The sequence below is a fragment of the Rhamphochromis sp. 'chilingali' genome (genome assembly GCF_963969265.1).
Source record: "Rhamphochromis sp. 'chilingali' genome assembly, chromosome: 13".
Classification (NCBI taxonomy): Eukaryota; Metazoa; Chordata; class Actinopteri; order Cichliformes; family Cichlidae; genus Rhamphochromis; species Rhamphochromis sp. 'chilingali'.
The window spans coordinates 20,154,662-20,176,740 of NC_137940.1; the positions used below are offsets into that span (position 1 = coordinate 20,154,662).

At 41.7% G+C, this 22,079-nt stretch overlaps 2 protein-coding genes across 2 annotated transcripts; both read left to right on the top strand.

Annotated features, from left to right (window-relative positions):
• Positions 1-2,606: 2,606 nt before the first annotated feature.
• Positions 2,607-12,925, top strand: LOC308408420 (plastin-3-like). Its single transcript, XM_080900643.1, has 16 exons — positions 2,607-2,724; positions 5,007-5,093; positions 6,379-6,530; positions 6,773-6,902; positions 7,031-7,163; positions 7,243-7,324; positions 7,402-7,567; positions 7,971-8,110; positions 9,316-9,411; positions 9,666-9,852; positions 9,939-10,017; positions 10,108-10,222; positions 10,959-11,092; positions 11,328-11,451; positions 11,627-11,751; positions 11,915-12,925. The coding sequence occupies exons 2-16, from the start codon at positions 5,033-5,035 to the stop codon at positions 12,045-12,047; spliced, it is 1,857 nt and encodes a 618-aa protein (XP_080756769.1). The 5' UTR covers positions 2,607-2,724; positions 5,007-5,032; the 3' UTR covers positions 12,048-12,925.
• A 4,625-nt stretch (positions 12,926-17,550) lies between these two features.
• On the top strand, positions 17,551-22,079 carry LOC308408419 (cyclic nucleotide-gated cation channel-like; the record flags this gene model as incomplete). The annotated part of the gene is made up of 10 exons (XM_080900642.1): positions 17,551-17,639; positions 17,920-18,030; positions 18,364-18,555; positions 18,638-18,748; positions 18,922-19,028; positions 19,186-19,673; positions 19,765-20,043; positions 20,142-20,240; positions 21,125-21,502; positions 21,625-22,079. The coding sequence occupies 10 exons, from the start codon at positions 17,551-17,553 to the stop codon at positions 21,808-21,810; spliced, it is 2,040 nt and encodes a 679-aa protein (XP_080756768.1). The 3' UTR covers positions 21,811-22,079.

Genomic DNA, 22,079 nt, shown 5'->3' on the forward strand with positions numbered 1-22,079 from the left:
CAGTTAAAGACAAATCCCCAGGCCAGCTGGAGGAGATTTTTTTGTTTTGTTAAAAGACGACTCAATATATCCAAGCTTTGGCAAACAGAGCTCATTCTCTATGACAATCAGGTTCAATCGCACAGTGTTTTGTGCACAAGCCAGTGCGGTCTAATCCAGCACTCATTAGTCTAGTATAAGGTTACAAAAACGACTAGACACTGGTTTCAGTTTACTTTTGCATCACTGGATTCATTCATTACAATAACAGCCATGAATTGCATCCCTTCTCTGTGTGGCTTTTTGGAAATGTCTCACTCAGTGTCTGGCACAATCAAGGAATTGTGACAGTTCTGACAAGATGAAACACATCAGTCCACTGAGGGAGAGAGACATCACAGAGCAGGGGGAGGAAGGAAAGGTATGAGAAGAGTAGGAATGGGAAGAGGAGCAGGAGGAATTCCTACATGTACGGACTGGTAGGAGCAGCAGGGCTCTGACTGTTTACACATATTGTTTTAGAAAATGTAATAACCTGTAGAATAATCTGAAGCAGACTATAATTTAAAAATAAGCACATGACTGATGGTGATGCATATTAGAATTTGAGATTGATATAATGAGTTTACTATCTCATTGGACCATTTTGTTGGCTATTACTTACTGTGGGCGATCGTGGCTCAAGAGTTGGGAGTTCGCCTTGTAATCGGAAGGTTGCCGTTTCGAGCCCCGGCTCAGACAGTCTCGGTCGTTGTGTCCTTGGGCAAGACACTTCACCCGTTCCCTGCTGGTGGTGGTCAGAGGGCCCGGTGGCGCCAGTGTCCGGCAGCCTCGCCTCTGTCGGTGCGCCCCAGGGTGGCTGTGGCTACAATGTAGCTTGCCATCACCAGTGTGTGAATGGGTGGATGACTGGATATGTAAAGTGCTTTGGGGTCCTTAGGGACTAGTAAAAGCACTATATAAATACAGGCCATTTACCATTTTACTTTGGATTCATGCTGCCCAAACAAAGAAACTTTTCTGGCATTCTTGATAGAGTGTATGTTTTATTTATTTTATGTTTTATACTAAAGTTTCTTCTACTTATCTGCACATAGCAGTTACATATGAGTTGAGTTTAAATAAACATTTGCCAATGATGTTCTTTCAGTGGCACATAGGTGTGGCAACTGCTTTGATATTAATTTAACGATTACAAAAACTTTACTAATGCTGGCTAACAGCAGCTAACAGCAGCTAACAGTAGCTAACAGTAGCTAAAGGCAGCAGTGTTTACAGACAGAAAAGTCTAGGATATCTTCAAAATGTATCACTGTATCACTGTAAATAGATGTGGAGACTTTGAGATAAACATGGACTAACAGCCTACTGTCACTATGAAGAGTGAGATGAGAAGGTAAGAAGAGAGAATTCTGTTAGTGGTGAGATTTGACAAACTACTTTAATTTAGAAATTTTACAGTTGCACTTATATTATGAGCACTTTATGTAGCCAAGATAGCACCAAGATAGCACTTTCTAACGGGGTGTTCACAGATTTTGAATAAGTTGCTCAGTTTGAGTTTCTTTTCAAATAAATACTCCCACATATGTGAACCAATGAGGAACATTTACACTATTAAAAGCTCAAAAGTATCCTTTGAAGGCAACATGCCGCCTTTCACAACCTAGTGCTTACCTTTGTTTACATGTTTACATGTAGAATATATTGATATATGTTTTCATTTAAATAATCTAGAAATTTTTCTTACTCTACCGTTAAACATACCAAAAATTCCCTTATTAAGTAAAAGGTTGTAAGTGGTTGTTAAATAAGTTATCAAAGCTGTGAAAAGATGCCAGATATGAGACCTGCTTCCAGATGGATTATAGTTAGTGTTAATGTAAATAGGCTAAAATTGTTAGAACTACTTACATTAGTTTATCTATAATGTATTTTACGGAAGCGTAGAGCTGCCACCCAGGCAAAAGAAAAATACAAGTGTATCACGTTATAACGTGAAAGGTTTATTGTTCTAACAAGATACTTTTCCTGTTTGTACAATATACTATCATGTTTGTACAATATACTTTTCACGTTTGAACAACATAATATCACGTTATTACAATATACATAATTATCACGTTCGTACAATATAGGATGATAATTATGTATATTGTAATAACGTGATATTATGTTGTTCAAACGTGAAAAGTATATTGTACAAACATGATAGTATATTGTACAAACAGGAAAAGTATCTTGTTAGAACAATAAACCTTTCACGTTATAACGTGATACACTTGTATTTTTCTTTTGCCTGGGTGGCAGCTCTACGCTTCCGTAAGGTATTTCAAGTCTGCCCATCAAAGAGTTTATTGTTTGAAGTTGAGAAACACAAGCTATTAATGCTAATTAAGCTACTGTTAGTGTTACTACATTTTATTTGTTTAGCATTACATATCAGTTGGCCATAAGTGAGTCTTCGTGTTTCTCTCTGTTTCATTAGTGCAGAATTTTATGTTCTTGGTAAATTTCGCCATTGTCTCCGAAGAACACCACAGACAGTGTTTTCTTTTGCTTGGTGCTCAACATGACCGCGGGCATGAGGAGGAGGCTTGGTTAAGGGAAAGGGTGGCGCCGAGGGGGCGGAGCGGCTCCCTTCTCCGGGCGGCGTCAGCAGAAGAAAACGGGACAGAGGGGCAGAGCCAGGCCGACAGAGAGATTGGTTTCCCCGGGTGATTTTGCCCCATCCGCCGACTACAGGTAAGCACAATGAGAGTTTCAGGGCGTTTTCTCGTGACTAATGACAGGAGGTAAAGACTTTTATGCATCGGAAGAAAACAATTTAAAACTCACTGCGACACATCAGCTGTCCGTCCATTCACCTAGAAATCACATTTTACAGCTTATGTGGGGATGCTTGTAGAGACTGTATTCAATAATATTTTAAACATATGCTAAAATACGCAGTATTTGTGGGTTAGATGGCTCATGGTATGCACACATGGTAGTTAAGCAAAATGTCACCTTGTGTATTACTTTTATTCTTATTTCATGACTTTGTCTTCTTGGAATACTATATAACTTCTAAGTTGCGTATATTATTACAGCATATTGTGCGTTACTTGCAGCCTGTCTGATAAAACTCCCACTCAGGCCTCAGCCACACCGTTAATAGACGTGAAAGTGGCTTTTTCTTTCAGTGAGTGCTAGAATGTGATTGGCAGACGGTGCAGCAGCAGCGGCCGGACGAAGTGCGTCGTCACACTGAGCATGTGCCAGGCTTTATAAGCTATGAACATCATTCATGTGCGCGGGCTCTGCCTAATCTATCTGCAGTACAAATTGCATGCAGACAGCCAGACTTTTACAGCGGGCTGCAGTGCTGTTCAGTCAGTGTCACGTCTCACAACAGAGGGGCAATTTTGAGGTGGTCGGTTTGTCCAAATAATAGTCCCCCCCCCCCCCCCCCCCCCCCAACACACACACACACACACACACACACACACACACACACACACACACACACACTAATAATAATACTCATAAAAGGATTTGGATTTATTGGCAAGGACACGTCCATCTGAAGGTCTGATCTTCCCAAAGCAGTGACACCTGGTGGCGGCATGATATGTACATTTCCTATAAACTGAGTATTGTGAACGAGTTGCTACACAATTAAAATGTTTAGATCATAATACGATATTTTCGAAATAATCCGAATCACATTTTTTGCCTTTAAAAGCCTAAAAACCTGTGAAATCTAGCTTGTAAAATCAAAATTAAAAAACAGCAACACTTTTTAAATACCTCTATGCTGTTTGCACCAGTTCAAAGCAGTAGTGTGATGTGCACATATTTGGGCTGGTTTGCGTTAGGAGAGATGCTTTTCCTTTCTTTATTCAAATAACCGTGGGTATAGCTAACTGCCGTCTGATCACCACTGTTGTCTTTTTAAAGGGGCATTTTTGTTTCTAGTTTTTATAGAGATATTAGAAGGCTTGTATTCAAGTGCCTGTATCCATGTGTATCTGGTTGAGAAACCACTGTTTGCATATTCACGCTCAGCTTTGCCTGTTAATTTGTTTGTCATGCTGTAACATGATCAGGGTGCATGAGAGATTTTTGTTTCAAGAGATGCAGCCCTAATAGGAGCTCAGTTTTTGGAAAAAAAAACACCTTATTGAGTGAGAAAACTGTTAAAACTCATTTATTATATAAATATTTTTTAATAAATGTATTAATATAAATATGTATTTGTATGCATGTAATTAATTTCTAGTTCAATTTCTGTTATTACCGCAGCCCACCTGCAGTACCTGTGTGGTCCACCAGGGCCCCACACTTTGATAGTCACTGGCCTATTGGATGGCTGTACGAAATGATCCCTAATAACATTTAATATTTTTGGTATCATTGCTGGAAAATTTCACATTGAAAATGGAAATTGGTGCCAGCTGCATATTTGGAGCCGCTCTGCTGGACAACCTGTGTCATTACAGCAAGCTTCTTGTCTTCTATTTCTAGCTGCTTTCAATAATGATATTAGTGTATGGCTATTATACCACTCAGGCTCTATGCTGTCATGTACACTGACATGCCATTTCATTAGTTACACCTGTTAAGTACTGAGTTGGACCCCCTTTAACTTTCAACGCTGCCTTTATTCTTCATGGCATATAGATTCAACAAGGTGCTGGAAGCGTGCCTCAGAGATTTTGGTCCATATAATAATGGATTGCATTTATATAGCGCTTTTCGGGGCCCTCAAAGCGCTTTACAATTCCACTATTCATTCACTTTCATATTCAAACACTGGTGGAGGCAGCTACAGTTGTAGCCACAGCTGCCCTGGGGCAGACTGACAGAAGCGAGGCTGCCATATCGCACTGAAGGGCGAACTGAAGCACTGCAGCCAGTTCAGTCACAATGCATGCATAAGAAATCTGCATTTTATAAGCCTTTTATGGTCATTACTCCTGATGCTCTGTGCGATGTGTCCGGAGTTGGTACGCAGCACTTACACGCATCATTTGCCTGTGTAGGTGTCAGGTGTCTCACAGGTGTCGGAATGTCAAAGTCTTTCAGTGCCGAGGAGATGGCGGAGATAAAGGAGGCCTTTAACAAAGTGGGTGAGTAAAAATGTGTGTGTTTGTGTGTGTTCGTTCACATTGCAGAAAACTATGAATTAACCACTTATTTTTGACTGTGTGGTGTACATGACTGTGAAAAGTGCCTCTTTGTGCACGCCTGTGTACGTGTGCAGGATCTGGCAGACAGAAGCTTTGATACGCCTACATTCCCGTTATTGTTTAAAGCAGCGATCCCCAACCCCCGGGTCACGGACCGTTAGCGGGCCGTGAGAGTTTGGTACCGGGCTGCGAGAGTTGAAGCTCAGGTGTGAAATTGATGATTTTCAGGGTTTTTAACGCTAACTCGGTTTCACTGGGTCTTTTTTCCCATTTTTTTGGTACCAGGCCGCACAGAAAAAATAAAAAACTTACTAGTGCACGATCAACTGTCTTTTCTTTTAAAAATAATCTGAGTGTTACTTCCCATTCACAAAAGACCCACGAACTGCTTTAAAAGCTTTAAAAGTATGTTCGAGACATCAACTACTTTGAATAAAAGTCATGGCAGAATATTCCAAGATTGCCACAACAGCACACACACACTACCTGTGTGAAGCGGGGTTTTCTGCGGTTCCAGCTACCAAAACAAAATTGCGGAGCAGGCTGAGCATAAGCAACACACTTCAGGTGTCATTGTCTCCCCTCTCATTGATTTAGCATTATGGTGAATTATATATTTTCATGTTCTTTATAAATGTTTTGTAGTCATGCGTCTTATTTTGAAAGAAATATTTACGCGTTACCATAGCGACCAGAGAGCATTAAGGGGCAGAGAGGAGGATGTTACTCTCAATGTTGTTGGTGCATTTCAGGAGGACGCTGCTAATAAAGTTACACAATTACACAGTGAATTTGCTTATTATTAATAAATTTACAAAATAGCACAGTTTTTGTCTTGGTCGTATCATTTTATTTGGTTGTATTTATCTGCGACACCTTAAAGGCCGGTCCGTGAAAATATTGTCTGACATTAAACTGTCCGTGGAGCAAAAAAGGACCGCTGCACTAAAGGAGCAATTCAGTAAATTTTACTCCAGAAAAGTTGGAACACTGTGTAACGTAAGAAGAGAAAAGAATGCCATGATTTGCACATCATTTCAATGGAAAATACTACAGAGTAAACATAAGCTGAGACTTTAGGGCACTGACTCTTAGCATGTCACAATGGCAGCACTTTAAATCTCGCCCTGCATATCTGGAAAACTGTAAATAAAGAAATAAAGAGTAGAAGTTTAAGCTTAAGTAAAGTTCTCTTTCATTTCCTGTCTTGACACACCACGTGTAGATGCGGATGGCAATGGGTACATCTCCTCCACCGAACTTGGCAATCTCTTCCGAGAGGTTGGCTGTCCTGTCCCGGGATACCAGCTCAGACAACTCCTCCAGAAGCTGGATCTGAACAACGACAGCAAAATTGAATTATCAGAGTTCGAGGCTGTAGGTAACACTAGTTAACTAACTGTAGTAATTCACAGCTTTACTAACAGTTTACTCACAGCAGCCAAAAAAGTAAACATGTTACATAAAAATCTGTTTATATACTAATGTACTGTAAAGAAAGGCAAAGTACCATAACATATTAAGTGATAAATGACTTATATTGGTTAATATCTTGACAAATATACAGTAACCATGGTTTGATTGTCTGTAAGTTAGCGTGTGTTTGCATATATATTCAGCTCTTTAAGGAACTCAAGGACGACCGCATAGCCCAGAGTTTCAGGAAAGCTCTCAACAAGAAAGAAGGCATTGTAGCCATCGGGGGCACCAGCGAGCTCTCAAGTGCAGGAACTCAACATTCGATCTCTGGTTAGTAACGCCATATATAATATGTGTGGTGTCACCGCCTGGTGGAGTCAGAGAACTCTCTGATCAAACAGCCTCAGGTTTTAGTCGTCGCAGAAACAGATCTGACACTTGGCTTTGTCGTATTTCAGAGCAGGAGCGCTTCGCCTTTGCCAACTACCTCAACTCGGCTTTGGAGAAAGATCCCGACTGTCAGCACGTTCTCCCCATCAACCCCAACACCGAGGATCTGTTTAAAGCTGTCGGAGATGGCATCATGCTCTGGTAAAGCAGTTTTCTTTAGACGCTGTTTGTCACGTTCAGGCAGTGCGCTAAGATGCTTCCCTCACGCTCACTGTTTCAGTAAACTCATCAACCTATCTGTGCCTGACACCATCGACGAGAGAACCATCAACAAAAAGAAACTGACTCCTTTCACCAAACAGGTCAGTTGGTTCCCTTTCACATCTTAATCGTGTGCTGGCTTAATGCGATTTAACCCTTGACCCTTCATATCCTACAGGAGAATCTGAACTTGGCTCTGAATTCTGCTTCAGCCATCGGGTGCCAGGTCGTCAACATCGGAGCTCAAGATCTGAAGGAGGGGAAACCTCATCTAGTGCTCGGGCTCCTCTGGCAGATTATCAAGATAGGGCTGTTTGCCGATATCGAGCTGAGCCGCAATGAAGGTGGAGCACAGATAGATTTGCAGATAGATTTGTCTGTGGAGAGGGAATTTTGCAAACATGCAAAAAGTAAAACACAATTTAAAGGGGACCCATTATTTGTTTTCCTATATTTTCTATCATTTCACTTCCTGGCCACAAAAAAGTGACTCACTGTAAAATGTCACATTGACCCGCCTTTAGCTCTTCACTAAGCTTATGCAGTGTCACTACATTTACTTCTATCCAAAGCTGCACTGACTTCTTTGACAAAATCTGAACCCTCTGTGACAGTTTGAGCCCAGTGAATCCCAGATAAAAAGGAGAGTCCCAGGATCAGAACATGGAAGTTTATATAGCAGTTGTCCTTTAAATACATGCTGGAGTTTAGTTTAGGCACCAGAGTCATTCCTCTCTCTCTGTATAGCTATTGCAGCGTTGCTAGAGGAAGGTGAGAGTCTGGAGGAACTGATGAAGCTCAGTCCTGAAGAGCTGCTGCTCCGCTGGGTCAATTTCCATTTAAAGAAAGTCGGGATGAAGATATCAAACTTTTCTGCTGATGTTAAGGTAAGAAAATGTAACCAGTCGCTTCACTGTTTGCTATTAGAGACTGAATCCTTATTTGATCTTTTACAGATGTTGGGTCACAATTAAAAAAAATCACATTCTCTTCAGGGTAATATGCCTGTGACAGTATAAACACTTCATTCATGGGTTGTAGCTCTGACACACGGGCGTTTGAATAGTTGCTTAGATTAAACATTAAACTAGAATATTTAAATGATGAGGGCAGAATATGCACAAATAGTCCCTGTGAAACAGAAGAACGTTTGTTTTCCACTCATGGCTCTGTTTGAGTTCACATATCTGATATCGTCATGTCAGGCTAAACACAGCTACCTGCTTTTCTCTGAGCTTTCTCTTCATGAGGGACAGCCAATCAGAGGGAAGCTGGCTAAAGGGGAGGGACGTTTTAAAGACAGAGGATAGTTTGTTTCAGGTAGAGGATGAACTGATTGTCTCCACCAAAGCCCAGCATAAGCAAAATAATTATAGGTCAAATTAAATAGATCAGCGGTCCCCAACCCCCAGAGTCGTTTGGTACCGGGGCGCAAGAGTTGAGGCTCGGGTGTGAAATTTATGGTTTTGGGGTTTTTTTATCTTTATTTTGTATCGTATTTATCGTTAACTCGGTTTTCCTGGGTCTTTTCCCGTTTGTTATGAATAAATCTTCTTTTTTTGGTACCGGTGCTGTTTTCATTTTGTTGTGCTTATCCACGACACCTTATCCGCAACATAAACTGGTCCGTGGTGCAAAAAAGGTTGGGGACGGCTGAAATAGATGTTCAGTAAAATATTAAAAAGCAAAGGCAGGTTGGCTCTGCAGTTGGCTGCAATTAACTGTATTCTGCTTTCATATAAAAATTTGTAAATGCACTTTTATTTTTGCACACATTTACACACATTAAACACACATTTACATTTATTTTGCATGAGTATTGTCACATATTGCAACAACACATAATACTATTGAAATCAACCCTGAATAAATGAATAAATGTCACTCAAAATTCATGTTTACTCTCAAAATGCTGACTTTAACTAATCAAACTACGCTAAGTACAAGTAGAATATAAATATTACATTTAATTGAATTTTACTCCTTCATGTTTGTTGAGGGTGAAGAATCTTTTTTTTAGCGCTGGGAATAAACATGAGCGCAGTCTGACACGGGTCTGTCTCTGCCTTTGTGCACTTCTGTTCCCACGCAGGACTCCAAGGCCTACTTCCACCTGCTCGAGCAGATCGCCCCAGATGGCAGCAAAGAGGATGTTCCCCATGTTAACATTGAAATGAGCGGTCTATATGTGAGTTTGCTTGAAAGGCAGCATGTCGTTTGCCTTGTAGATTCTTTGTTTGTAGTGCTGTTCTAGTCAGGCCTAACCCTTCATACACACCCTGCATACACACACACACAGTAGAAAAATGCCCCAGTGATGTCAGAGAAAATGGTTCAATTTCTTTATTTGAACGCTTGAAAACTGAGAACTAATACAGAGGATGAATCTGTCATTTAAATACATGCATATCACACGCCTCTGTGCCTGTGTGTGTGTCACAGGAGCAGGATCTGGTAAAGAGAGCAGAGTGCATGCTGCAGCAGGCCAACCGTCTGGGCTGCAGGCAGTTTGTCACTGCCACCGATGTTGTGAGTGGAAACTCTAAGCTCAACATGGCCTTCGTGGCGACCCTTTTCAACAAACACCCGGCTCTCACTAAACCAGAGAACCAAGAGTGGATTGTGGAGAGTAAGCATGGATGAGCATTTCCTTTCTCGCTCCTGTAGTCGCTGAGGTAAGATCCTGTGGCTGACTCTGTCTTTCACGATCTCCAGGTGAGACCAGGGAGGAGAGAACTTTCAGGAACTGGATGAACTCTCTCGGCGTCTCTCCAAATGTTCATCATATCTATGGGTCAGTGTGCGATCTGTACCGTTTAGCAACACTCTGATATGTATTTTACATGTGCATGTTCACCTCACACGCCACTGTGTGTGTGTACAGTGATCTGCAGAATGCCATAGTGATTCTGCAACTTTATGAAAAGATTATGGTTCCAGTGGAATGGGACAAAGTCAATCGCCCTCCATTCAAAGCAGGAGGAGGCCACTTAAAAAAGGTAAATACACAAACTGCTTAATTCAAAGAACAGTTTTTAATAAAAGATGTTCACGTGGAAACGACGCATACACATTTAATGGGTGTGTATGATGCTCATTTCCAGCTCCATATATTTATGCCTTAGATTGGGTCTTGGTGGAGCACCTTGTTTTGTTTCACACTCGACACACATTCTTCCCGTCTCTTTAAGACAACCGTTTTCTTATTGGCTGCCCCTCATACAGAGACAGTCTAGTCAGCAGATGTATGGAGCTTGTATGCTGACAGTCTAAGCTTAGGTGATCATATTAAGGACATCTTACTCACAGCGATGACAGCCAAGAATAGAAAAACTGTCTTAGTGTTTAGATCAGCCTGAAAGCTGAACTTATGACTCGTGAAATATATTAAAAAATGTTGCAATGTGTAAAACGTTAGTAAAAACAGAATGTATCCAGAATGTATCCATCCATCAACAACATTAACAAATCTCATAAATCCATATTTTACTCACAGTAGAATTTAGAAAAAACTGCATCTACAGATTGACCTTTTTAGTATTATTATTTAAAATGGTAATCTACTCTTTTTAAACATTTGATATGTTTTCTACTATAAATTAAATGTGGCTTTTGAAATTTGCAATGTTTTGTTTGTGTGCGTGTAAAAACTAGGATTCCCAAAAAAGTTGGGACAGTGTATAAAGTGTAAACAACAAGGTGCAGATCCCAAAAATGTCTTTCTGCGCACTGCAGATTGAAAACTGTAACTACGCCGTGCAGCTGGGGAAGCAAAAAGCCGGGTTTTTCCTGGTGGGGATTGGTGGACAGGACCTGTACGACGGAAACCCTACTCTAACCCTGGCACTGGTGTGGCAGCTGATGAGGAGGTGATTTTCTTTTGATTCCTATGTTGGGTTTGCAGTACAATCGAGGACAGATAGGGGGTACTGCTGTTTCAGGATGGAAACCGAAAAAGTCAGAGCTCTCTCACCAAGTTCATCGAGTTTAATGCACTGAGCTGTTATGATGAGACACATTGGTGCACTGATGATTAAAAACACCGGGGCTTATGGGAAATATAGTGCTCAGTAACGAGGCTAATATTCTCACATCCACATGCAGGTACACGTTAAATGTCCTCAAAGACCTTGGACATGGAGAAGTTGCTGGAGATGATGTGATCATTTCCTGGGTCAACAAGACTTTGTCTGGCGCTGGCAAGACTTCCTCTATAAAAAGCTTCAAGGTAAAAAGTTACACTTTGCCAGAGAAAGTATGCATTCATTACACAAACTAGCCAATTACTAGTGTAATGTGAGATATTTTCACATGTATATTCTGTTTTGTCATTGTGGATTATTGCTTGTGAAGAGTGAAAGACCAGCTGTGGATGTGTGATGCTTGTGTGCTCTTCTGTTTAGGACAAAATAATCAGTAGCAGTCTGCCAGTTCTCGACCTGATTGATGCCATCCAGCCGCAGAGTGTCAACTTTGAGCTGGTTAAAAAGGAAAATCTGTCAGAGGAAGACAAACTGAACAATGCCAAGTAATCACCTCTGCTGCTCCGTTTGTTTCCAGTAGTTACTGGGCTTTTGTATTTCATTACATTGCTATCTAGAACCTTAGCTGGCAGTGGGGCATTCTGATTATTACATCAACGTTGTGATGATGAGGTGATACACTCTAATTACCATCCTTCCTTTCTCCAGGTATGCCGTCTCCATGGCGAGGAAGATTGGTGCCAAAGTCTACGCCCTGCCTGAAGACCTGGTAGAAGTCAACCCCAAAATGGTGATGACCATCTTCGCCTGCCTGATGGGGAGAGGGATGAAGAAAGCTTAAAGGAGACACGCTTGCACCTAAAGACAAACAGACACACGTGTAGTGGGCATAGATGTACTGCGTTGTTGTTTTATGTGGTTATTCTGAGCTGAGTGAATCCAATCTGAGTGTAAACAGTAAAGTGCAGTAAAATGGGACTTCTTTAACGGCTACATGATATAAAGGTTGAGGTTTGGTTTGGGGCTTTTCTTTGGATCTCATTTTTACGATCGTTTACGAGGTGATCATCGTCTGTGCTGCTCGCTGAGATGAATCTAATAGAGCGCTGACTATCACAGGGTCTGAGCCATGCATGCTAGGACTGTGCGAAGGGGAAACCTGTTAAGAAAATATGAAATTGTGTCTTTATGTTTGTCTTTAAGTTATGACACGTGGCAAATATTCAAAAACAACTACTTCACATCTCACATAGAAGCACCTAATGCTGCCTTTCCTCCATTCCTGAACATATTTAACATTTTCTCAGCTGCTTTTTCCTCTCAACTTCCCATGTGTCAGTTATTGTTCTCGAGCCATAATAATCTTTCATGTATATGACCAAAGCTGTGCTACATTATAGGCAGATAATATATTCACAGAATATAAAACTGAAACCTGTTTTAACCTTCAATGTCTATTAAATGCTTTGACTAGGATTTTTAACCCAGAACAGCACATCTGTAGTGCTTTTTTCTAGCGCTTTGTCTGTAGACGGTCTGTTCCAGCATAACACTTGAATTCAGTAGCTCTGCTTTTGCTGCCATGATGACTGCAATAAACAACCTCAAAGGTTTAGTCCTGGATTAATTTAAAGTCATGCGAGCAATACTTTCAATGTGTTGTGTGCACAATTACGTCTGTTATGGTAAACAATAAAATCTTTTTTCATATATTATCTAGTTTTGTGTTCTGTGTGATTTGTTCTGTTGCCGTTTCAAGCGTGTTATTGCAACAACCACACATTTACTTACTGAACAGAACCAATAGCAGTCATTCATTTCCATTTCCTTAAATATTATTATTGAGATTTTGCTTCCATCACGTAGCAAATAGCACGATGTTATATTTATTTGTATTTAGCAATTAAAGACTGTTTTACATTTAATTGATGGCACAGCTGAGGCTACTCTGAATTTTCTTGGTCTACTGAAACAGGATATCATGGATAAATGTAAGTTTCATTTTTAAGAGAACTCAGACTCCTGACAGGGACTAGAAAGAGAGAGCATATTTCTCCTGTTTTGGCTTCCCTTCATTGGCTTCCTGTTAAATCCAGAATTGAATTCAAAATCCTGCTCCTCACATACAAGGTCTTAAATAATCAGGCCCCATCTTATCTTAATGACCTTGTAGTACCATATCACCCTATTAGAGCACTTCGCTCTCGCTCTGCAGGCCTACTTGTTGTTCCTAGAGTATTTAAAAGTAGAATGGGAGGGAGAGCCTTCAGTTTTCAGGCTCCTCTTCTGTGGAACCAGCTTCCAGTTTGGATTCAGGAGACAGACACTATCTCTACTTTCAAGATTAGGCTTCAAACTTTCCTTTTTGGTAACGCATATAGTTAGGGCTGGACCAGGTGACCCTGAATCCTCCCTTAGTTATGCTGCAATAGACGTAGGCTGCCGGGGGATTCCCATGATGCATTGAGTTTTTCCTTTCCAGTCACCTTTCTCACTCACTATGTGTTAACAGACCTCTCTGCATTGAATCATATCTGTTATTAACCTCTGTCTCTCTTCCACAGCATGTCTTTATCCTGTCTTCCTTCTCTCACCCCAACCAATCACAGTAGATGGCCCCGCCCCTCCCTGAGCCTGGTTCTGCTGGAGGTTTCTTCCTGGTAAAAGGGAGTTTTTCCTTCCCACTGTCGCCAAAGTGCTTGCTCATAGGGGGTCATATGATTGTTGGGTTTTTCTCTGTATCTATTATTGTACGATCTACTGTACAATATAAAGCACCTTGAGGCGACTGTTGTTGTGATTTGGCGCTGTATGGTAAATGGCCTGTATTTGTATAGTGCTTTACACGTCCAGTCATCCACCCATTCACACACTATATAAATAAAATTGAATTGAATTATACATACCAGTCATTTCTTTTATGTATGTGTGTGCTGCTTAAGTATTACATCAAAGAATTGGCTTTAACTTCAGCCAGTCTGCTCAGCAAACAGCAGCAGGTTAATCCAAATCTTCTACTGGGTGGGGGGGTGGACTCATGCTTGAGAAACTTTGAGATGATCTGAGCTCTGTGACGTTGATCGTTATCTGAAGATGCATACACTGTGGTTATAAAGGGATGGACATGGTCAGCAACAGTACTCGGGTAGGCTGTGCGATTTATGCTCAATACTCCCAAAGTGTGCCAAGAAAGCATCAGCCCACACCGTTACACCACCACTACCTGCCAGAAGCACTGATAGAAGGCAGCATGAAGTTGCAGCAAATAAGCAGACTCATCAGAGCAGGCAACCCTTTTCCAATCTACTGTTGTCCAGTTTTGGTGAGCATGTGTGAAATGTGGCATCAATGTACAGTACTGTTTTTACCTGGCAGGAGCGGCAGCTGGTGTGTATTGTGCTGCTGTCGCCCATCTGCTTACATTGTTGCCCATTCAGAGGTGCTCTTCTGCATGGCTTGGTTGTTTTTGAGTTACTGTTGCCCTCCTGTCAGCTTGAAGCAGACTGGCCGTCTCCTCTGACTGCTGGGATCCACAAGTTATTTTTGCCAGAAGAACTGCTGCACACTGCATATTTCCTCTTCTCTCTGTAAACACTAGAGAGGGTTGTGTGGGAAAATCCCAGCAGATCACAGACCAGCCTGTGTGATACCATCAACCACGCCACATTTAAAGTTGTTTAAATCACTTTTCTTCCTCATTCTGATGCTCAAACCGAACTTCAGTGTGTTTCCTGTACAATCATGCCAAAAATTCATTGGGTTGCTGCCCTGGGATTGGCTGATTAGATTCACATTAGCCAATAGTTGAGCAGTTGGTCCTAAGAAAGTGGCCATTTTACTTATGTTTATATTTAGGACTCAAGGACTAAAGAAGTTTATTGTCATTTCATATGGTGTTACCCAGCCTGAAACAAAATGCTGTTTCTCACCAGCCTCTACAGTGCAATAAGCAATACAGTTTAAAAGAATAAGTTTAAAAAAGAGCAGTAAAAAAAGGCATAAATAGCATAAGATCTAAGTTCTAAAACAAACTCCAGTCACATGTCACATTCGTTTGGGTAGATAGCAGCAGTCCTTTCACAGAAGTCCTTTCACAGATTTAATATAATGATTACAAATGATTTCCATAAACTTTGCAGAAACTATCAGGACGCAGTTACGGCTGGCTTGTAAGGCTGGAACACAACAACCATTTACTCTCTAATGAAGGTCATAGTCATCAATCCATTCATCCATTCTGCTTATCCTTATCAGGATCACGGGGAGGCTCCTGAAGCTCATATATTACCCAATATTGAAAGCACAAAACCAAAAAGGAACAGCAACCTAACACAAAGGCCAGATTGCTGCTTTACGAGGGACCGTAAAGGAGCAGAAAGAGCCGAGGCAGAAGCCACTATACTACATCTATCATCAGGGGGCGGGTCCTAGGCCTCAAAAACACGAATCACAGCCAAATGTATGCACAGACAAGCAAACAATAGCAGTGGTAGCGATCCATAACCTTGTTTTAACTAATTTTACATACAGCCTGCTTTGATCTTAAGTGGGCCGGACCAGTGAAAATCTTTCTGTCAGTGTGAAGACTTTTAGCTAAACACTTAATCCCTGAGATGTCTTAATATTGTTATTGTACATGTACAACAATTAGTAAATGCTTTTTAAAATAGAATAAAATTGTAGGTTATTATGTGGCAGGTAGTGGAAAAACTGTAACTTTTTCCATTGAATTGTTTATCTATCTATTTGGTGTAGTGTGAAAGTCTTTGTCAACAGGAAATCTGTCAAATTTATGAAAAAACAGTTTAAAGTTCAAAATCCATGCACTCCTTCACATTTTCCAAAGCCTTCGAGCTGCCCAGGTTGGAATTCTTCGCTGAGCTGATTCTGGTCCCCGGGCCTTATGTTTGATGCCCCTGAGAGTGTTAAATACAAGTTCAGAGTTATCTGAAGCAAAAAGGAGCTAAGCTGTGATTTACAGACAAAGCATTATGTTAAAATGTGTTAAGACACTGATGGGAACCGACATTATATTTGATTTGCTATTTTGCTAAAATGACAGGCAGAATCCATCAAGGGTTTAAGTGATGTTTTCAGTGGAGGCAGCGTGCACAGTAGCATGACCTAACATGGGTGGAATGCAGGTAGCATTAACTTTATTGAATATACAGCAAGGTGACTATCTCCAGGCTTAAAATGAGCAGGAGTTGTTTTTGTGAAACAAAGGCTTAAATATTTGCAGCTGTCCTGCAATATAAGAGGGAAAACTGGGATAGGTCAGTTGAGCTTCTGACAGGTTGTTAATGTGTCTGCAGTGCGGTGTATTTGTCATCACTGCAGCAGTGGAGCTGCTATCATGATTGAGAGGCAGCTGCTTCACTTTCTAAATGTGTGCTGGTAATAACTGAGCCAATTACACGTGACACTCGATCCCAGAAATGACTTTTACCCTGTAAGGCACTCGTGTTTTCTGTCATTTTGAACAGACATGTCAACATCCCGTCACAACCAATCAAAACACATGGTGAAAACACGTTTTTGGATAGATGGGTATATTTTTGTGTTGTTTTGTAATCCATCTGAACAGAGCTGAAATAGTGCAGGTGCACTCACAAAAATCTCTCTCAGTAATCAGCAGAATACACACACACATGCACAAAGACACATTTCCAGATCAGAGGCCACTTCAAACGAGATTCTTGAATTCAGATGAGCATGCTGGTGAAAAGAAACACACACATATATGCACGTACACACACAATTTGCAATTTAAACGATGCTTTTTTCCCCCCGAGTACCACGTGATTGTTCCTTTTATCGGTTACATTTGTTCACTCCATCCACCGTGTTATGTGTGTATTGCACTCGAGTCTGTTCATCGTGTCTTATAGCCTGTAAAAGACGTTGAGTTTTGTTTTGTGTTTTTTGAAAGAAATAATACTTTGGCGAGATGCACAGGATCTGAGCTGATGGACTGACCACCTGAACGCTGGAGCATCAGAACAGTTACCAGGTTTGCTGAATGGATCACTTTTGCATTTCTGTCTCTCCCTCTTATGATCTGTTGTCATAACTACTGTACAGCTTGTTGCTATGTCATCTGGTTTCTGTGGTGATGCTCGACAAAGGATGACCTCGTACTAGATGACCTTCCATATAAGTGCGATATGTGGGTGTGAGTGTGCACGCGTGAGTGTGTGTTCTGACACATATTCTGACGGTGCTTGGGACCTTGGGTTGGGTACAGTCGACCTGGCTCCATGTGTGTGTTTTGTTGTGTTGTGTTCTTTTCGCAGTGAACAAAATGAAAATGACTTGAGTGCTGCTGTGTTTGCGTCTGTAGGATGACGGGTCTGGTTCAGGATTCTCACAGGCTGTCTGTGAAAACATGGACAGAGGAGGAGAGTGACCGAGCTGAGAGCACACTTAGCAGGTACACACACACACACACACACACACACACACACACACACACACACACACACACACACACACACACACACACACACAGGTACAGGTATTGTTACAGTTTAGTTGATGCTTAAATCCGTATTCTTTCTCATGGCCAGCAGGGGGCGACAACCGTGATAGCAAAATTAGTCCAAGTGGACAGAAGGATAATCACTAGTTTCAAGTTGTTGAAAGCTCTACACACTGTTTGCTGAGTTACATGGTTTGTGTGTTATGTGTTTTGTATGTGCATGAATACACAGAGGACAGTCAATATGTGACGACACTTCTTCAGAGCTACAGCAAATGGCAGCCATTGACAGGAGAGATGCTGGTTCCCAGAATTCCTTTCGGGCCCGAGGGGCTCTGTCCAGGTATGATAGCTGATTTTCAGATGATAATGGATTAAAACAGTACAAGAGTGAATGTTTTAGCTGGATACAACCACAATAACAAAACAACAATACAACCTTGGTCAGAGGGCCCGGTGGCGCCAGTGTCCGGCAGCCTCGCCTCTGTCAGTGCGCCCCAGGGCAGCTGTGGCTACAATGTAGCTTGCCATCACCAGTGTGTAAATGTGTGTGTGAATGGGTGAATGACTGAATGTAGTGTGAAGCGCTTTGGGGTCCTTAGGGACTAGAAAGGCGCTATACAAATGCAGGCCATTTACCATTTTACCATAACATTTTCTGCCTGTTTGTCTTCAGGATAGTCAGTATGGTGATGACCCTGAGAGAATGGGCGCAGAAGAGTTTGGCTGAGGAGACGGAGCGACCGGATTCTTTCCTGGAGCGGTTCAGAGGCCCTGCTAACATGGACATACAGGCGCCGCCCAGCAGGTTCAGCCACAGCCGTACCGGCTCAGATGCAGATCACGAAATCAGACGCTCCAGACGCACGTGAGGAAACTACAGCTAACATGCAAACAGTGTGAAACTTCAGTTGATGCTTACTGTCTGTGTTTTGGGTTCTCTCTGTCAGGAGAAAAAAGTGTAATATTGTGGTTTTATCTCCATCTGATGACGCGTACTATTACTGGCTGATGGTGATTGGTGCTGCAGCCTTTTACAACTGGACCCTGCTAGTTGTCAGGTAGGGAGCTGACATTGACATAGCTTCCGCTAATACAAACGGTCAAACTCCCTCTCAGAAGCAGATTCCTGTTTGTGTTATTACTCTTACTAACACGTCTCTGGGGCAATGACATGTGTCTGGAATAGCAGATTGATATCATTTTTGTCACTTTGCTGTTTGTATTTCTTTAGGGCTTGTTTCGATGAACTCCAGATGAGAAATGTGCTCATCTGGCAAGTGCTGGACTACACCTGTGATGGAGTCTATATCCTGGATATTGCTGTTCGGCTTCACACAGGTACTCTGATAAGTTTCCATCATGAAACAGACAAGAAACTACTGAACATGAAATATTATGACACTGACCTCTTTTTTGTTCCTGATGGAATCTTAATTCAGGTTTCTAAAAATCCCAGAAGTGGGACATTGTATTTACATTTATTATGTACATCAAGGTTTCTTGGATCAAGGCTTGATGATCAAAGATGTGCGCCGTCTGAGAGAAACCTACATTCGAACGTTACAGTGTCAGTTTGACATCTGCTCCATTCTTCCAACTGACCTCTTGTACCTGATTGTTGGAATCGGCTACACTCCGCTTCTTCGATTCAACAGACTGCTGCGCCTGCCCCGTCTCTTTGAGTTCTTTGAGCGTACAGAAACACGAACGGGTTACCCCAATGCTTTCCGCATCTGTAAACTGATTCTGTACATCCTGGTCATAATCCATTGGAATGCCTGCGGATACTACAGCTTCTCCAAAATCCTGGGACTGGGCTCTGACTCATGGGTTTATCCCAATGCGTCTGACCCTGAGTTCGGCACCTTGTCACGAAGTTATATATACTGCCTATACTGGTCGACCATGACGCTGACCACTATAGGAGAAACTCCTCCACCCGTTAGAGATGAAGAATATCTGTTCCTGATATTTGACTTTCTGGTAGGTTTATAGCTTACTCAAACCCTATACAAAAGGTGTATACTAGTTTTTCCAGTCTGCTAAAACAATTACTACTGGTATTTCTCTCCAGGTTGGTGTTCTGATATTTGCCTCCATTGTGGGTAATGTTGGATCCATGATTTCTAATATGAATGCAACAAGAGCAACCTTTCAAACACGTGTAGATGGACTCAAACACTACATGCACTTCAGACATGTCAGCAAGGTGCTGGAGCAGCGTGTCATCCGCTGGTTTGACTACCTTTGGACCAATCAGAAGACAATTGATGAACAAGAAGTCCTCAAGAGTCTGCCTAATAAACTGAGAGCTGAGATAGCTATCAATGTTCACCTGGACACACTTAAGAAGGTAAAGACCCATATCTTACCCTTTTACCTCACTTGGCAAAACTAGTCAAACGATCTGAAGTTCCTAAATGTTGCTTTTGTGTCTGTTTTTGGACCTAGGTGCGTATCTTCCAGGACTGTGAGGCAGGCCTCCTTGTAGAATTGGTGTTAAAACTCCGACCGCAAGTTTTCAGTCCTGGAGACTACATCTGTAGAAAGGTATCACGTTTACTGGTTTACCTAACTGTATATATGCAATAGATAGAAGGGCTGTACAACGTCACTGTCCAACAATTCTGCTAAAATTTACAAAGCACATACACAAAAATAAATTCATTAAATCTTTCTTCGACTTTCTTACGCCTTCTCCTAAACTGTTTGGTGACTGGACCTCTGAGGCAGATGAGACTTCCCTCAAATTCCTTGAGGCTCTGGATGTGGTGGGGCTGTCCTGGTTGACATGCCTTTGAAAGTTCGCGTGCCTTTGGATAAAAGAAATGGGGGCTGGTTTCCCTTCAACTTCACTTGGATCCCAGCCTCCCTAGCAAGGTCTATGCCAGGGTGCTGGAGAGGGAAGCCCACTTTTTAGTCAAACCTCAAATCCAGAAGCAACAATGTGGTTTTCTTTCTGGTTGTTAAATCCTGGACGAGTTCTTTTCCCTCATAGATATTTGAGGGTGCATCGGAGTTTGCCTAGCCAGTCTAGATGCGTTTGTGGTCTTGGAGAAGGCATTCAACCATGAACCAGTGTCCTGAGGAGGATGTTTGGAAGAAAGGGGGATAGGACCTGTTGTTACAAGCTATTGGATCAAACACAGAATTTGCTTGTGCATGCATGAATCCAGGGCTGTACATGCATGTGCATTCTTGTACAAGCAAAGCATTACAACACTTGTAAAAAAAACAACACCCCCCCCCGAAAAAAAAGCTCCATATCATTGCCAATAGCCAGAAACTTCATAGGCACATGTACTTCTTGGTAGCTGAAGCTAGTAACATACCTAGCAATACCCGGTTATCAAGATAGTTGTCATAATTCTCTTTATACAGTGTTGCTGTTAAAAATGCTAATGTATATTTTTTGTCTGTCTTTTTTATCCAAGGGAGATGTGGGTAAAGAGATGTACATAATTAAAGAGGGCCGCCTGGCAGTGGTTGGGGAGGATGGCGTCACACAGTTAGCTGTTCTGACCGCAGGAAGTTGCTTTGGTGAAATCAGCATCCTAAACATCAGTGGCAGCAAGATGGGGAATAGACGCACGGCTAATATTAGGAGCCTTGGATATTCTGACCTGTTCTGCCTTTCCAAACAAGACCTGATGGATGCGCTACAGGAGTTTCCCCATGCCAGGGCACAGCTGGAGCAGAGGGGGCGGGACATCCTGATGAAGGAGGGACTTCTGGAGGAACTGAATGTGTCTGCAGGGGAGGAGTTGGAGACGAAGGTGGAGAGGCTAGAAACCAGTCTTGATCGGTTGCAGGTCAGTACTGTTATGCTGAATATTGTAGCTGGTGGTCTTGTTTCTCATAACACAGTTTCTTGCATTATGGCTCTTTGTTTTTGAAAAATTAGAATGACTAATAACATTGATGTTACTTTCAGACGTGTTTGGCCCGTCTGCAGAGTGAATTCAACTCATCCCAGCTTCGACTGAAACAGCGAATAACGGCCCTGGAAAGCAACATCCCCACAGCAGCAACTGGCAGCGGCTTCCTGTCAGATGCTGACGGCAATGAGAGTATTTCTGGTGGTGACAGTGTGCGAAGTGAAATTACCTTCCGATTTTAAATAATGTCTTAAATTAGTTTTCCTGAAATATTTAGCATAATTTCTTCTTAGAAGTTTCTTTTAGTTTGAAGCTTTCTTAATACCACTGAACAGTTGCTCACACCTTTATGATTAAATATATAGATAAAATTGCCAGTATACAGTAGAGTAATGCAATAAATAAACAATGCTTGAGAGAGAGAGAACCTAAAGACGAAAAATACAGCTCACTTATGTCCTAATTATGTCTTAATCTACTATTTGGCATGCATTAAAGGTACAGTATGTAA

Bases quoted from the DNA above. Each gene is read 5' to 3' on its own strand.
- LOC308408420 (XM_080900643.1), top strand. From the start codon at position 5,033: ATGTCAAAGTCTTTCAGTGCCGAGGAGATGGCGGAGATAAAGGAGGCC. The intron at 5,094-6,378 runs GTGAGTAAAAAT...CACCACGTGTAG, and splicing joins GGAGGCCTTTAACAAAGTGG to ATGCGGATGGCAATGGGTAC. The intron at 10,018-10,107 runs GTCAGTGTGCGA...GTGTGTGTACAG, and splicing joins AATGTTCATCATATCTATGG to TGATCTGCAGAATGCCATAG.